Source organism: Giraffa tippelskirchi, chromosome 9, assembly GCF_054371585.1.
Source record: "Giraffa tippelskirchi isolate mGirTip1 chromosome 9, T2T-mGirTip1v1.2.pri, whole genome shotgun sequence".
Lineage (NCBI taxonomy): Eukaryota > Metazoa > Chordata > Mammalia > Artiodactyla > Giraffidae > Giraffa > Giraffa tippelskirchi.
This window is the reverse complement of record NC_137283.1, coordinates 130,862,800-130,876,620: the sequence shown is the minus strand read 5'-3', so window position 1 is coordinate 130,876,620 and position 13,821 is coordinate 130,862,800. Positions and strand designations below refer to the sequence as shown.

Here is a 13,821-nt window from a genome sequence, read left to right as displayed (position 1 = left end):
ATATATTCTCGTTTATTGACTGAAACTTTTTCCCTCATTAATCATTTATCAGCTCCAACTTTACCTGACTACGAAGGAGTTGATGCCTCTCTCAATGAAACTGCCACCACGATAACAGTCTTGTTGAGGCCAGCACAGGCGAAAGGTGCACCAATCAGGTAAGAGGGGAAAATCATAGTCAGAGGGAAAACAGCCAGTAGAAGAGATGTTTTCATACAGCTGTTCAGCAGCCAATATAGTGGTTCATCTTTAAGAGACATTCATTTGACAGCTAGCATCAGAATGGCTTTATTTTTGTTTTGTTTGTATTTGTTTTTTCTTTTAGTCAAACCTGTGGAGAGATTTTTAAGAGTAAAACTCTAAGGGGATTTTGAGATATTCATGAACTGAACCATTCCCCTCTCTGTACTGTTTGATTTAAGAGCTTCGTTATTTGAATTTTTTCTTTCTCTAGCCCCATTTCTGGAGAAGGAAATGGCAACCCACTCCAGTGTTCTTGCCTGGAGAATCCCAGGGACGGGGGAGCCTGGTGGCTGCCATCTATGGGGTCGCACAGAGTCGGCCACGACTGAAGCGACTTAGCAGCAGCAGCAGCCCCATTTCATTTCCCTTCCTCTGTTGGTATCTGTGGTATATGAGCTTTGAAGGTATTTGTCAGGAAGAGAATGAGAAAATAACCCCTGTTCATTGTGTTAAATCTGTTATGAATAATTCCACATGAGTGAAATTATTGATTGAATAATAATATAGATTACATAATAATAATATATTTTCATAAATATGATTGAAAAAATAGGAAGCTTTGAGAAAATAAAAGGAGAATAGTTAAAATGAATGTGGCTTATGTAACCTTTTAATTCCTAAATTGTTGCTTATTGGAAATTTCATATTAAATATTAAAATTCAATTTTCCATTTAACTTAACTATCTAGTATTAAAATCTCCCACATATTATCCTCATCTTGAAGAAATTATGAGCCGTATTATTTTCACGGATTGAGTGAAATTATTCTAATGATTTTAATTCTTGTGCATTTGTAATTAGATAAATGTACAAAACTTTAGCAGGTTTCCATTTGAAACTTGTAGATTTGATGGGTACTTTTGTTTATATACTTTGCTGGAGAAATATTTCCAGGCACAGAAATCATTGCAGGTATATCATAATTGAGTCATCTCAAGTTGTTTACATATTCATAAAAAATTAATCTTTGTTCTATGCATTATATGACACACTTGACCTTATGGGCATATGTTAATGTAAATAATCTTGTATCACCAGAAAGGAAGAAATATTTTTGTTAATTAAAAAATAAAATATTGATAAAGGAACCTGAGTCCATAAAGGAAACTCTTACCTCATGTCTGACTAAAAGTCACAGTAATACCACAGCAGAGAAAAAAGAGATGATCGGATACATTAGTAATAGAAACACTTGTGAGGCACTTCAGTTCAGTTCAGTCACTCAGTCGTGTCCGACTCTTTGCGACCCCATGAACCACAGCATGCCAGACCTTCCTGTCCATCACCAACTCCCGGAATCCACCCAAACCCATGTCCACTGAGTTGGTGATGCCATCCAGCCATCTCATTCTCTGTTGTCCCCTTCTCCTCCTGCCATCAATCTTTCCCAGCATCAGGGTCTTTTCAAATGAGTCAGCTCTTCACATCCTGGATACTTGAAAATGCAAAGTCTATAATGCTCTTCATGAATGAGTGATCTGTGAGGAAGTATGATTTCTGATCCAAAGAAGAAAGAGAAAATGTCTGCATTCAACATCTTTTACTATTGACAAGTAATCAGAGTTATTCACATCTACTTGTGATAAAATTTACTCTATAGTTGTTCAGTTCTGCTACTGTGTTTAAATGAGCTGCCAGGTACTTGCAGTTATCTTTTTAGAGTTGGATATTTGAGTGAACTCAGCTCTACTTAATGTAAGTTGCACACACAGTATATTATTATTATTACACAATAGTGCCACTAATGTAGCCTAAGCTCTTTATTAATGTAATCAAATTATTATACAAATATTAATTGACCACGTATTATGTGCCAGGCACTTTGCTAAGCATTGTAAACCAAAGATAAAACAATCGCAACAGAGCACAGACCTTTGCCGAGATTTGTCATGGACAATCTGGGTCTGCAATGAGAGGGGTCTTCAACCTTGTAAATCCTTTGCTCATAGTTAGTGTTCACGAACTTTGCTGAATTTGTGAATATATTATTGATATGTTTTTAAGTCACAAATCTTTCTTTGACTTTATTTACATTTACTTACCACTATATTTGCATTATATTTGTGAACAAATAATGTATACCCCAGTAAAAAGTCTTGTCCTAAATAACGCAGAACTCAGTATCAGCAACCACTGTGTTCTTCAGTATTCATTAAGACTGTGTCCATACACTAAAGTAAAACTTGTGTAGTGCAGTTCTAACAAGTGTGATTCTTTGACAAAATTAATTTTTGAATATATAATTATTCTAATGGGCTTCCCTGGTAGCTGAGACAATAAAGAATTTGCCTGCAATGCAGGAGACCCAGATTCGATCACTGGGTCAGGAAAATCCCCTGGAGAAGAGAATGGCCACCCACTCCAGTATTTTTGCTTAGAGAATCCCATGGACAGAGGAGCCTGGTGGGGTACCGTCCATTGGGTCACAAAAATTCGGACACAAATGAACGACTAGCACAATCATTCTTAAAGCTTGAAAGTTGCTGCCTGACTTAACCAGTCCTTTGAATCTCCTCACCAACTTTTTGAGATCTAGCCTTAAAACTGTCATCACTTGACAATCATTACTATGATTCAAAATTAATATTACCCACATTTGGAATCATTTCTCTAGAATGCATAATTTAACTTTTTCTAAAACATTTTATATATTTCTTAAATGAATTCAAATTTTAACCTGAGTAGATATAATTATAAATTAGAATTCATAGAATGTCCCAGTTATTAAAAGACTGACCCAATATAGCTGTGTTTTCAAATAATGAAAATAGCAGTGGAATGTTGCAAATACACAAGAGAAGAGTTCCTCAGTGGTGAATTCAATTTGTTGTATGCTATAATAAATGAACGTGTGTTTTATCACACCTTTTTCCAAATATAAGCTCAGCCTATTTTAAGCTAGCAAGAAACTACCTAGTCTAGGGCATAACTAAAGTTTATTTTGTAGGTGAAACCTATTCTTGCATTTTAGAATATTAAGTACCATATGTTTTTAGTTAGATAATTAGGACATAGTCATGAAATGCCATCAAAACCATCATTTTCCCCACAACTATATTAGAAAAAGAAATTGTTTGATGCTCAGTGATAGCTTAATGGGCTTCCCAGGTGGCACCAGTGGTAAAAAAAAAAAAAAAAAAACCCACCTGCCAGTGCAGGAGGCATAAGAGATGTGGGTTTGATCCCTGGGTCAGGAAGATCCTCTGGAGGAGGGCATGGCAACCCACGGCAGTATCCGTGCCTGGAGAATGTCATGGACAGAGGTGCCTGGTAGGTTACAGTCCAGGCGTCACAAAGAGTCAGGCAGAACTGAAGTGGCTTAGCACTCAAGATAGCTTAACAGGAATATAGATCAAAATATAGAACTGGGTTTACCTGGAGTTCAAACCTAGTATGTTAGAGCTATTCCCTGGGTCAGTTGGTCACATATACACAAGTTGAAACATTATGATTACCATCTTCATTCATCTGCAGAATACTTCATTTCATCCCAGAATTTTAAAGAGATTAAATAATTGTACCTGATTTTTCTCACCACTGTCACACAGGGAAACTTATTTGAATTCCAGATAAAAATGCTTTGAAATTTAAGCAAAGATGGAAATAGTACTTTTCCCCCATTTTATGAGTACACAGCTCTTATGGTCCAAGTAAAATCAAATAGATGTTGTTTTAACTTAATGTTTATTCTGATGGTATTTTGCAAATGTTTAGGTAACAATGGTCACACAAGTTTGAACTGGATAATGTGTATTTGAAGGTAGTGAGAGCAAGATGGAGATATAAGAATGTGGTAGGATATTAACCCCAGTATAATGAGTAGAGATTTTGACAGTGGGAGAGCATCACATAATTTGGACAAAATGAAATGTTAGAGAAGTGTAGTTAATGTTCAAAGTGGTGTTTGAGCAAAATATCAGCAGTATTGAAAATAATTCTCTTTTGCCTTCTCCATGGACAGCTCATGGCATATAGAGAATATTCAAAAAATAACTGACTGAATGGGTGGCTAGATTACATGATGCAGAACAGGAAGGCAAGGAAACTAGGCCAGTAATATGATCATGAAGTTATCAATACTTCCCTAATGATGGAAGCAATTGAGATGAGAAGAAATTGTATATGGCAAGGGAACTAGAACATTATTAACAATAAAATTTGTTAACATTAATGCCAGTATTTTGAGCTTTGTTGATTCTTAAACTAGTAGTTCCTCTTACAGAAATAGGAAAGTCGTGACAGACCTGATTTGCATGGTTAAGGAGTGAAGAGATGGGGAGCAGGAAATGTGATGGACATCAAAATGATAATTATGTAAAGCAGCTATACTCCAATAAAAATTAATTTTAAAATATGGTAATTAAGCCTTTACTCTGTGGATTATCAGAATGTTGGCATTGGGGCAGTCAATAGGAATAATGGTGGCTATGAGATCTTGGGAGGTTTGTTGGTTAGAGGAATTGTAAAACATTGAAACTAAGGAATTTCTCCTAAAGCTTTAAGGAGACATTTTCAATTAAAAAATGAGGAAGTATACATTGTATACTTTGTGACTTGGTATCACCTAGAAATCATACAAGCTAAAACTTAAATCAGCATCACAGAGGGTTTACTTACTGATGGGTTAAAAAAAAAATCCATGGAAGGCAAAGGCAACTTTGAGTTCATATCTAACATTTTTAAGCATTAAATCAGGAAGAATATCTACCATGTCTATCATATAATTGCTTTGAGTTAATGGCAAAAATCCCTATGTATATTTTCTTAAAGTCTTACAGCTGAAGGGAAGTTGTATGAAAGAGGCCATTATTTAGCCTCCTAAAAAACTAAAAATGATGCCATACCAATGTTTAATCAAATTAAAGTATAATATAGTGAAATCATCTTTAGTTTTTTACCATAAAGAAATCATATTTTGAGTGTTGAGTAAAGATTCATGATGTCAGTATATTGATTTTAACCTAATTATAGACATATTTTTAAAATGTAATTAAGAAGAATGGGGAAATATGAAATACAGGTACAGTGAATAAAATTATTCATGTGGCTTTGGAATATTTAAAATTGCCAGAGTACTAAACTCAAATAATATTTAGATCTAGCTAGACTTAAGTACCATTAGGTAATTAGACACCACAAGGATGAAAGAGCATAGGCCAATTTCATGTAATCAGTCAAATAACTTTTAATTTGATTTCTTATTTCTTATTTCTTACTTTCTGCCCTTTAATTAATTTGTAGTGATAAATAAGTATCAGGGAAAAAACAACTTTAGAAAAGTGAGGAGTATGTGGTTAAAGAACAACCTACTCAGACAAATTGAACAAGGAAGATAAGAAAATTTATTTTAAAAATGAACTTTATAATTTTAGTTTGGAGCTCCATCTCAAGTTCGATGAGATCTTTCCCAAAGAGCAGACTTTTCTTCCGTTATTCCTCTCCAACATCAGCAGTTTGCTTTTGTTCTTAATAGATCTGAAGAGACAAGCTGTCGTGTGTGAAGTTCTTTAATTTGGATTGTACAACCTGTGTCAGTTTAATAGAAGTAGTTAAGACTGAATGTTCACTAGATGTTCTGGATTTTTCTAGAGATGTGGGCTAATTAACAAGGAATTTATTTTTAAAGATTAAGTTAAAGATTAACAAGATTAACAAGGTTGGGTAATTATCAATATTGTCCATTAGGACAAGAATATAAGGTTAGATTTTACTTGAATAGTGTGCGTATGCAAGTTTATCCACATATATGAATGTATCCGTAGGATATACAGACGTATAACATACAAATATGGATCTAAATTGAAAATAAGCAGAAAAAGAAAAGACTAGGCTTGCCTAACATAACATATGTCAGCTATGATCGTCTCTCTCTCCAAGGTCTATGCTTATGTGTCCCTGTATTTTAAAACTGACAAGTGTCTGCTCCACATACCCCTCAGAGAGCATGTATCTTGTCAGTAGCATTCCTTGGAGCTCAGAGACCCAACTTGGCAGAGGAATAGGGAATGATGTAGTATGGATAATTTCAAATACATGGAATTCTGCCTTAGTTACTTTCTCACATCTCAATTTCTGACATTAGTACAATTTCTGTCCTATATCTAAAGGAAAGGAGATTGATACCAACCTACCTATTTCTTAGCACAGTTTTAATGGAAAATGGGAAGTTAAATAATTAGGAGCAAAAGAAAATCTTTAATTTACAAATCTCCTTTCTCTTAATCTGTGCAAGTTTCCTGTTTGTAAGTATGACGGAGTGTGTATTAAGTTAAACTTTTATACTCGATTCTAAACTAGCATAAAATTTAATGTTTATTGTCCCAGATGCAACTTTTATCTCTCTCTTTCTCTCTCCTTTATTTTTTGGAAATTCATTAAAGAAAATGTTCTATTACTGCTGGAGATGTGTTGAATAGCATTTATTTTCTCTATATAGAATGATCTGATATGCCTGGAAATTCAAGACACAAACACACAGCCCTACACACAGCTGATTTATTTTATGTTTATATGTGACCGTAGTACTTTTTCTCATAATTGTCAGGAATTTAAATTACATATTTTTTAAAAATACATTATATTTGTATGTAATATATAAAATAAATAACAATATATTAATAATGTCCGTTTTCTCAGATGTACATTACCTTCAAATTGTGTACATTACCTAAAAATGTATATTTTCCTAAAGAACATCCTACAGAGAAAATTATTAATATACCAGTTTCAGAAATTGAATTAAAATTTTAATCAGTGTTGAGGTAGATATTTATTTTAAAGTTCAATTATTTTCTCTCCTTTCCTCTGTAAAAGACTAGCTATTAGAGAAAAGTTTTAAGACTTTTAAGAAAGATATTAGAAGCTTTAGGTTTGAGCTTTAATAGGCCAAATACCATCTGTTTCTACAATTTGTAACATTTTATTATTAACAACTCTAGAAGAAGGAGGCAGTCTATTTCAGCGGCGAGGACAGATTTCTGTCCATCTGTGCCCGTATTGCAGCATGTCACTTGTGCTTTAGATCTGCATAGCTCTGAGCCAGTGTTGATGCCATGGCAAGGTCAAAAGGTGGAGAAGCCTGTCAGCACATCCTGTCTCTAACATGATGACAACCGCAAACTGGTGCTTCAAGCCCCGCCCTGAGGCAGCCACTCTGTTGAGCCTTGGAGCAAGGCCTTCCCCACTATGATTTCAAAGGAAAATGTTAACTTTAAACATTTTAAAATATCAGACAAAAAACTTAATGTAGGATATGTCTCTGGTTAATGTCAGGTTCCTTAATAAGGGATCTCATCTCTCAACATTTAAAAATGTGCAGAGTTCTATGGTGATTTGTCTTTTCTTTCTTTTTTATTTTTTCGGGTCCTTAGTGATTATATTGGGGTTGGGGGAAGCAGAATCCACGTGAAATGCTATTTTACTGCAAAAGAGCTTGAAAATCAGAATACAGGAGGTTAAGACTGACTTTAAAGACTGAAACATTGCATGTTGATATTAAACACCCCATTCCTTTTTTTTGAGAAAGCTCAGTATCTAGAATCTCTAATTGTGTGCTTTGTTTTTCCTTTTCTTTTTCCAAAAAGTGCCTATCAAATTGTTGTGGAGGAACTGCACCCCCACCGAACCAGGAGAGAAACCGGAGCCATGGAATGCTACCAGGTTCCTGTCACGTACCAAAATGCCATGAGTGGAGGGGCACCATACTATTTTGCTGCTGAACTGCCCCCAGGGAATCTTCCGGAACCTGCCCCATTCACAGTGGGTGATAACAGAACCTATCAGGGCTTTTGGAACCCCCCTTTGGCTCCACGCAAAGGATACAACATCTATTTCCAAGCCATGAGTAGTGTGGAGAAGGTGAGCATCCTCCAAGATTTTGCTTTTTCACTGCCCTGAGGATTAGCCACAGTCAAATTTTATAACTACTCAGTAACATTTGTCAGGGGAAGAAAAAAAAAAAAATTTAGTATGTAGGGGGTGTTGTTTCTGTTCCTAGCAGCATGACCGGTTTGGGGCCTGCTGTAGGGGCGGGGCTCCATGCCAGTTATATTGCACAGGATTCCTGTTTCCTAGTAACTGCTTCTCTTTGAGCCTCTTGAGGAAAGCCCACAAGAGCAATTGTGAGTAAAATGATTTGAAAAGATGGGTGTACTATTGCCGGGCCTCCAGCCCTTGTAAACATAGGGCATTGTTCTGTCTTTTTTGCTCAATAGTGGCACACTTCAGAAGATTAAATTTACTGCAGGATAAACAGAATGCGTGTTCCACAGCAGGCTAATAAGCCCTTATAAAGTTTTCAGGGGGTACAAGCCAAATAGTAAATAACTGGTAACAATCCTCTGATTACAAAGTAATAGGGTGCCTGTGGTATATCTGACAGAACCTAAACAGAAGGCAGCCTGGCGATGGCGTGATGCTGTGCGGTTAGAGAAGTCTGTTTTCCGTTCTCTGGCTGCCCCTCCTTTTCCCATTTTGGACACAGTTGTTTTTGAACACCGCCACGGCTCCCAAATGAATATTGAAGAGGGAAACACAACAGGAAGTTAGAAACTACCAGCGGTTCCATATGTAGGGAAATAACCTGGGCTTTCATGTCTCATGCTGTTCTCCTGAAAGATTTTCTTTCCTAAAGCATATTTTATTTAATTTTTTTTTTTCAGGGAGGTATAGAAAAAAAAATTGAGAATGCAAACCTTCTACAACTTAAAATTCAAAACAAGAATGACAATTTTATGTACTTTGTAGCTATATAGGAAATTGTTGGGTTTGAGGAATTGAGTCCCTGAGATGGGTACCTGGGAGATGATGTGGAATATCTAATTGCAGCAGTCCTATTATATCCTGGAATCATTTCATTGCATGACATAGTATAATCCATTTGCATTTCTGTAAGGGATTGTGAGAATTTAGGGTATTGACTGGCTGCTTTTGAATGAAAACTTTATCTTTGGGCTTACTTGTATGGTTGGAATACAGCATATGGAAAGAAAAATGTCACAGCATCTTCTAAGATGTACTTCAAAGCCAGAGGCTGCTCATGGTTAAAAATGCTCTTCTCATCTTCTAGTTTATTTTTATGTAAGTAGGAGTCAGCTGCCTACTTTCCACCCACACACCATTCCGTACCACTGCCATGATGGGGCTGCTCAAAAAAGAGACAACCACAGAAGTTTTATTCCATTCTGGGTATAAAGTAGCATAGTTTTGTGTTTGGGTATTCATCTTTAGAGAGGTGAGAGATTCCAAATTAACTTTTGTAACTTGGTCTGTGGTATGAGAGAAGTGTTAATGAATGTCTGTTACTTATAAAGAATTTTCTCTGGCATTCTTTAAAAGCTTTGATATGAATTTTCTCTTCTAATTGTTAATATATCTACATGTGGTTTAATCAAAGTACAGAGTAGCAATAATATGTTTCACAATTATCTTGGAAAAAAAGTATTAAAATTGACATGGCTCCTACCAGCAGAGACCAGTAATCCTGATGGAGTTAACAGCAATTGCTTTTAAGAAATCAAAATTCCTTTGAGCCTTTATGGTACTGTGAAACAGTTCCTTGGAGTTTACTGTGAAGGCTTCAGGTCACAGTTAAATAATAAAAGTGCAGATTTTCATTTTTAATTACTAATTTCCCCCTCAATGCTTTACTTTAATTTAAAAATAACAAATGCTTAAGAGGAAAGTATATAAAGTCTTGGTTTATCTATCTATAGAACTACTCAAGATGGAGTTACATATACATCTTGAAAACAAATATCCTCTGTTGTGTTCACTGCCTTTAACATCTTATCCAACCTCTTGGATTCAAGGATATATATTCAAAGATATAAACTGAATGAACTAAATTTTGGAGGAGCGAAGTGCAGACCTCAAAGTGTGTGTTTCACCCTCCTAGTACCACCTCACAACATTTAAAAACAAAAGGAAGAGAAAAGATTTTTTAAATTCTGGAATGTCTTGTCCTTTCCCATTTCTCTTTCTACTTCCTTGATCTCATCTGTGTAGCAAGAGGAAGAAAATAATCCCACCAAGAAATATTTAATCCCTAACACCTAAATTAAAAAAGAAAAAAGAACAGATGAACTATACTGAAACTGTGATGCAATTTTCTGACTTTCATCATTTAGCTCATTAGTTGTGCTAGAATCAAAGTGAAATTCTCTAGTATTCAGCTTTGGTCTGAATCTACAGGTATGAGATGAACATGAAATTTATATTTGGGTCTGATTTGTATTAGCTTTGCAAATATATTTTTCTTTACGATCATTCAAAAAGTACAATAAATTCAAATAGAATGCTGGATTGTTTGTCCCAGCAAGATAACCTGTTTCATTACAAGGGAAACAGAGATACCCAAGTCATTAGAAAATACTAGTTTTTTAAAGTTATTTTAGATTTTTTAGAAATCTCTGTGAAAACATCTAAAAAATAGTGTCTTTAATGCTATGATTCTATTCTTTGCAAACCTACTTTATAACCCCAGATTGATCTTCATCCTAGTTGTAATTTATGAAATAGGAAGCATTACCTATAACTGACCATTTTCATTTTTTTTATAACTGACTTTTTTTTATTCCGTCAGGAAACTAAAACCCAGTGTGTACGAATTGCTACCAAAGGTAAGAGGTTTGCTTTTTGTTTTTTCCAAATTCCATTTGCCAACTTTCTAAAATGAAAGAGCTTTGTTCCCTGCTTCAGGGCTAATTAAATGTGGCACTTCTATTACAGAGTATTTGTAGTTGGGCCCGGGTAAACTGCCAGCCAAGTTTTCTGACTCACTTGGGTGTCTTTAACAAGTAATGGTGTGCTACTTTTCATCCTCTAGTACTTGACTAGAGGAATCTTGTTATGACAATAAGAAGGATTTAGAAAACTTCAGAAGGGTTTGTTTCTGCCATTTTAGTGTCTGAGAGGTCTTGTGCTGCTGATTAGCCAGCATATTATGAAAACCTCAGCAATATCTGCTTGAAAGAGCAAATTCCTTATTTAACAACCTCTGTTACTTTTGGTTATAGATAATTAAACATAAAAGACTGAGCTAGTCTAGGCATATGTAAGGGTAAAGATGGAAACAGGTCCATATCAGTAGTGCAGTTGGGTTGAAGATTCTTTCCTTTTTTATTAAAAAAATTTTTTTTAATCCAACTGTTGCCAAGAAATTAGGTCTGGGAACAGCCAGGGCTATTTCTCCTGACATTGCATATTATAGTTTAGTTGCTTTGTTTCTTTAAGAGAGCCTTTTCATCTTTGAATGAGTATTTAGAGTTCAGAGTGGGAGAAAGTCTCCTGTATTCCACTATGTTTATAATCCTTCATTTAAGAGTTATGTGACTGTGCCAACAGGGAAAGAGAGTTACTTGGTGTATTCCAGCAAGAGAAATGAGAAAAAGCTGTCCACACACAGACATAGGGCTCCGCAGAGGGTTGAGGCTCTGGGTGGTTTGCTGCCAGAATTAGTATTAGACCCCCATTCATACCAGTAGTTGATTCATTTAGAGTAAAAAATGAATGGCCATATTCTGTTTGTGTTGGCATCTTTCCTTTCATCATTTTTCTCCATCTAATCATCAATCTGCTCAATTAAGCATTTGTTTTATACTTTTGATTTGTAAAGGCAATAACAAAAGACCTTTCCCTTGACTCATGAAGAATAATAAAAAAATTTCACAGAAGAAAAAGAAATATACACTTTTCCATTCAAATACTAGGATCCCTCATGATATTTTTTAAAATAAAGCAAACTTAAATGAAGGAAAAGAGAATGCGTACATAGATGCATGAAGTGTATAGGCATTTTATTTTAAAAACTTAGCATATGGATCAAGAGTTAAAATTGAAATTTCTAGAATATAATAGCAGAAGGCATTTAGGTCCTAAGTTTTTCAGATTTAAAACAAAACCAGAAATGTAAAATGGTCTCATATCAGCCTTCAAGAAGTTTTTTAAATATGCATATTAGCGTTAGTCACTTAGTCCAACTCTGCAGCCCTATGGATTGCAGCCCGACAGGCGCCTCTGTCCATGGGATTTTCCAGGTAAGAATACTGGAGTGGGTAGCCATTCCATTTTCCAGGGATCTTCCTGACCCAGGGATTGAACCTGCATCTCCTGCATTGCAGGCTGATTCTTTACCATCTGAGCCATAAATGATTCTAAAATTTTAAGTTTTCTTATTCAGCTAACTATTTGCATTTATATACGCTTAAGTGTTATTTTGCCCCTCACTCAATACAAATAAAATTATGATGACCAATAGCATATGATATTTTGACTGCAGAAGAGTTGAGATTATGGAAATCAGATTTACCATGTGGCACAGAATATTTGCCAGAGACTCAGAGGTAACAAGATATGTTCCATATATGAGAATTTCTTCTTTGCCTAGAAATCCAACCCTGCTGTGCTTCTGGGTCTCAGGCTGACAGTGTGGCTTCTTGAGTGAAAGAAATCTAGCCCCAGACTAATGGGTTCAAATCCTGCCTTTGCCCCTTCTTACTGTTCTTTTAAGTTGAACAAAATAAAATAAAATTCTCATTCTAAAAATAAGAATGTTAGAGTACCTACCCCTTACTATTATTGTGAAGATTAAAGTAGTGTGTATATATGAAATGCCTAAATCGCGCCTAGTTTAACTGAGTTAAGAGTTAACTGATATTTTATCATCACCATAATTACTATAATCATTTAGCATTTTTTTACATAGAAAAAAACACACACTATTAAGGTAAAATTAACTTACCTAACTATGTTTTTATTATTATTGGAGAATAATTGCTTTACAATGTTGTATTGGTTTCTGCCATACAACCATGTGAATCAGCCATAAATATATATGTGTCCCCTTCCTCTTGAATCTCCCTACCACCCTCCACCCCATCCCACCCCTCTATGCTGTCACAGAGTACCGGGCTATCTCCCTGTGTTATACAGCCACTTCCCACTAGCTATCTATTTTACATATGGTAATGTATATGTTTCAATGTTACTTTCTCAATTTGTTCCACTCTCTCCTTCCCCTGCTGTGTCCACAAGTCTGTTCTCTATGTCTGTGTCTCTATTCCTGCCCTGCAGAGTTTCACAGCATACAAGTATAGTCAGCTATGGTATATAAAATTTTTCAGTATGAAAACTAAAACTTTTGCAGCAGGGCATTTTGAAGATACACTTACTAAATGACATAACCATATTGATTAGGAAGGGATAAAGGAACCTTCTGGGCAAGGGATGATTGGATATTTCACAGGTGTCTAGTATATATATGCAAAAACTTATTAAACTATATACTTACAATTTTGTGCACTATACTGACTTAGGGAACTAGAAATTCTTTTGGGAAATGTGAAAGAATTTAAAAGCCAAGAGCAACTAGCCCATACACTAGAACAGCACGATCATTTTGAAAATATTTTGACTTGTGAAAATTATTCTAAAAAACGTCCTGTGTTTCCTGCCTTCTCAGAAGTCACATCTGAAGGCAACACATAAAGAGAAAACAAGTGTTTACCTGACTGATAGAGAAAACATGTATAATCAATGTCATAATGTCTAAAATAAATAGTGATATGAATATATATTAT

General features: G+C 35.2%; 1 protein-coding gene across 11 annotated transcripts in view; it reads left to right on the top strand.

Annotated features, from left to right (window-relative positions):
* The window catches only part of PTPRK (protein tyrosine phosphatase receptor type K), a 598,235-nt gene that overhangs the window by 484,545 nt on the left and 99,869 nt on the right, over positions 1–13,821 (top strand). For all 11 annotated transcript variants that reach the window (XM_081529093.1, XM_081529092.1, XM_081529091.1 and 8 more), the window contains 3 exons: positions 53–158; positions 7,828–8,101; positions 10,827–10,863. In XM_081529093.1, coding sequence (XP_081385219.1) covers positions 53–158; positions 7,828–8,101; positions 10,827–10,863 — 417 coding nt within the window. The remainder of the gene's footprint in view (positions 1–52; positions 159–7,827; positions 8,102–10,826; positions 10,864–13,821) is intronic.